This window comes from Selaginella moellendorffii, unplaced genomic scaffold, assembly GCF_000143415.4.
Source record: "Selaginella moellendorffii unplaced genomic scaffold, v1.0 SELMOscaffold_124, whole genome shotgun sequence".
Lineage (NCBI taxonomy): Eukaryota > Viridiplantae > Streptophyta > Lycopodiopsida > Selaginellales > Selaginellaceae > Selaginella > Selaginella moellendorffii.
In genome coordinates this window covers 325,483-328,694 of record NW_003314385.1, presented here as the reverse complement: position 1 = coordinate 328,694, position 3,212 = coordinate 325,483, and the positions used below count along the sequence as shown (strand labels likewise).

Below are 3,212 nucleotides of genomic sequence, written 5' to 3'. Positions count from 1 at the left end.
GGTTATCCTATAGTAAGTCACCATAGGATAAAAGGTAAAAACCACATGTCCTACACTATTAAACATGCTTAATTCTAATACAAGAAGTTAATTTATGCACTGGAATTGATAATAAAAGTTAAATAATAAAAAATATTTATTACATTTGTCAATAAATAAGAGTGCAATTTGCATAATAAAATATATTGCTTAAAAAACAGTAAAAAGATAAAAAAAATTTAACATTAGATGTTCAGAAAGAAAGAAGTTGAAGTTTAAAAATAAATGAGGCTAAATACATATATATATATAAATATTACCTCTATGTATGTGTGACAATGTTTACATTTATTTTATAAAGTTTTAAAGAGTAAAAGGAGTTTATTTATTTCTCTTAATTTGTATGTAATGTATAAAAATATTCTATTTATTATTCTAATAATTGCAATTTCTGAAAGTATTGATATTGAAACTGGAGAAAGTGATGTACTAGGTGAAGACACTATAAATGCTATTTTACAAGGGATTAGAAATGCAATTGGTAAAATACCAAATGATTTAATTCCACAAAGTCAAAGTTTTCATGGGCATATAACAGCTACAGATATAAATAGAAGACAAACATATATTGGATTTGGTGTTTTTCTTTTAGATACAATTGGAGACATTTGTGGTGTTGAGCATTATAGAGGAAGAGGAACTCTAGGCTTTACTGTAAGATATTTATTAGAAAATATTTTAGATGAGTCTACTGATGATATATATAATTTTGCTGCCTCATTTATTGTTATAACTACTGAAAGATTTATTATTTATTATTTTATTAGAAACTATAATAGGCAACATCAAAGAGGGCAACAAGTTTTAGTGAAACATACTAAATGCAACATTTTCTCAAGTTTTTTAATAAGTGGTTATACTGATATGTCTCATCAATACTTATTATCAACACAATTTTTAGTCTCAGAAAATAGAAAAGTATATTTATATTTGAGTTTTGATTGCAACTTAGGTGTATATAAAGAGGATAAACATTTATGGTCTCCAGAAACTTTAATTAAGGGAAATAATTGTATTTTAAGATTACAAGAAGATGGGAACTTAGTTTTATATTCATATAATAAAATTGTTGTTTGGGCTACAAATACTCAATGTAATTACTATAATTGTTATCAAGATGCATATTTAGTCATGCAAAATGATTGTAATTTAGTTTTATATTATGCATATCAAAAAACGTTTAGTAGTAATCCCAAATTCAAACCTGCATGGGATTCAAAATCATTTTGTTGAAATTTGTATTAAATATTTAATATTACTTTTAATTGCCACATTGAAAAATAGCATAAGTCAATTTAAACTATTAGCCTTCAAAATACTAAAATATCTCTTTCCTTTTATATGTTATTAATTATTCCAGTATCTTTTTTCTCTACTTTTATAATTTTACTAGTAATAAAAATACATAAAAATATTTTTTCCAGGTTTGCAAGCATATAATATATAGTAGCCTAAGAATTCAAGAATAATACAGAAACATTTTTAAATTATTATCAAGAGGACATATTGGACAAGAGCACGTAGGAGGTACCTGAGCTTGGAGCAACATCCACTGCGCAGCTTGCCATTCTCTCACTGCGAGTCACATCGCTATGGATGTTACACGCAGTGCATTGCATACCGCACAGTTTGGCAAATAAGGCATGGCAGACGCAAGCTCCTCAGCCTCACTCAGCTTGCCACTCCGGCCCAAGGCGTCCACCACACCGCAAAACTGCTGTAAGCTCGGATCGATCCAGTGGTCTTGGACCATGAGTCCAAAGATTTCTCGGCTCCCTTTGTGGCTGTAGACGGCCAAAAGGCTGCTAAATGTGGTTGAGTCTGGTATTACTCCTTCCAGGCTCATGCTTGAGAGGAGATTCAATGCAATCGACTCGACGCCATGCTTGGCATGGCCGGCGATGAGAGCGTTCCATGAGACAACGTTCCACTGCGGCATTCGACCGAACCATTGTGCCGCTGTTTGGAGTTTTCCTGTTTGAGCGTAACCCGAGACTAAGAGATTCCATGACGACCAATCTCGCTGGGGAAGTTCGTCAAAAGCGGCTTTTGCTTGGTCGAGCTGATGAGCTTGGACATAGACTGCCACCAATGAGTTCCACGAGATGAAGTCTCGCTGCGGGATTATCTCCAGCGAATGCTTCACGGCGTCAAGCTCTCCTTGGTCCGAGAACCCACCGATCAAGAGATTCCAGGATGCCAGGTTTCTCTCCGGGATCTCATTAAACATTGCCTTGGCATCATCAAGACAATCGTTCTTGAGGAGAGCCGCAAGCATTCCATTGAAAGAGACCATATCTCGCAGAGGGATCCTGTCAAACATGAACTTTGCTTGATCAAGGAATCCATTTTCAGAGAAGACAGCAGTAAGGTGCGTCCAGGAGATGACATCCGGCTGCTCCATCGCCATGAACATCGAGAGAGCCTCATGGAGGTTATTCTTCTCGGCGTAAGCCTGGATCATGGTGTTCCATGCCACAGTGTTCCGCTGCAGGATCCTGTCAAACAAGCCTCGCGCATCGTCCACATTACCTTGTGTGGCATTTGCAGCCATCATAGAAGTCCAGCTTATGATATCCCACTCGGGCATGTTGCGGAAGAGCTGTTTCAATTCATGAGTCCTATTATCTTGTCCATACACATTGAGCATTGCATTTTGAGAGATCCTATCTGTGTACGGCATACTATCAAATAGTCTTCTAGCAGAATCATAATCCCCAATCCGGGCAAATGCTGGAAGAACAACAGTCCAGGGAGCCACATCCCAGTTCGGCATCTGATGAAGGACTCGAAGAGCTTCGTCGAGGTTACCAATATCAGCACACGCAGTCACAAGTGCCGTCCAGATAAGAAAGTCCCGGCTTTCCATTCGTAAGAACAAGTTCCAGGATTTGTATAGATGCCCAGATTGGGCATATGCCGCGATCATGAGGCTCGAGGTTGCTAGCGTCTTGTGATCCATCCGGTAAAAGATCTCTTGGGCGCTGCCAAGATCGCCCAGTCATATGTATCCCTTGATCATGATGTTGGCTGTGACAGCGTCGGCCTCAGGCATTCGATCCAGCAAGAATCGCACCTGGCACATGAACCGGGCGTGGCCGCTGTGGGCATACACCTGGATCATGAGCGTGTAGGAGAAGCATTTGGGTTGTCGATGGAGTCGAGCACCAATT

At 38.1% G+C, this 3,212-nt stretch overlaps 1 protein-coding gene across 1 annotated transcript; it reads right to left on the bottom strand.

Moving 5' to 3' along the window:
• Positions 1-1,621: 1,621 nt before the first annotated feature.
• LOC9644483 (pentatricopeptide repeat-containing protein At4g02750) lies at positions 1,622-3,001 on the bottom strand. The gene has a single exon (XM_024665609.1). It carries the CDS (start codon positions 2,999-3,001, stop codon positions 1,622-1,624), a length of 1,380 nt encoding a protein of 459 aa, XP_024521377.1.
• Positions 3,002-3,212: the final 211 nt, after the last annotated feature.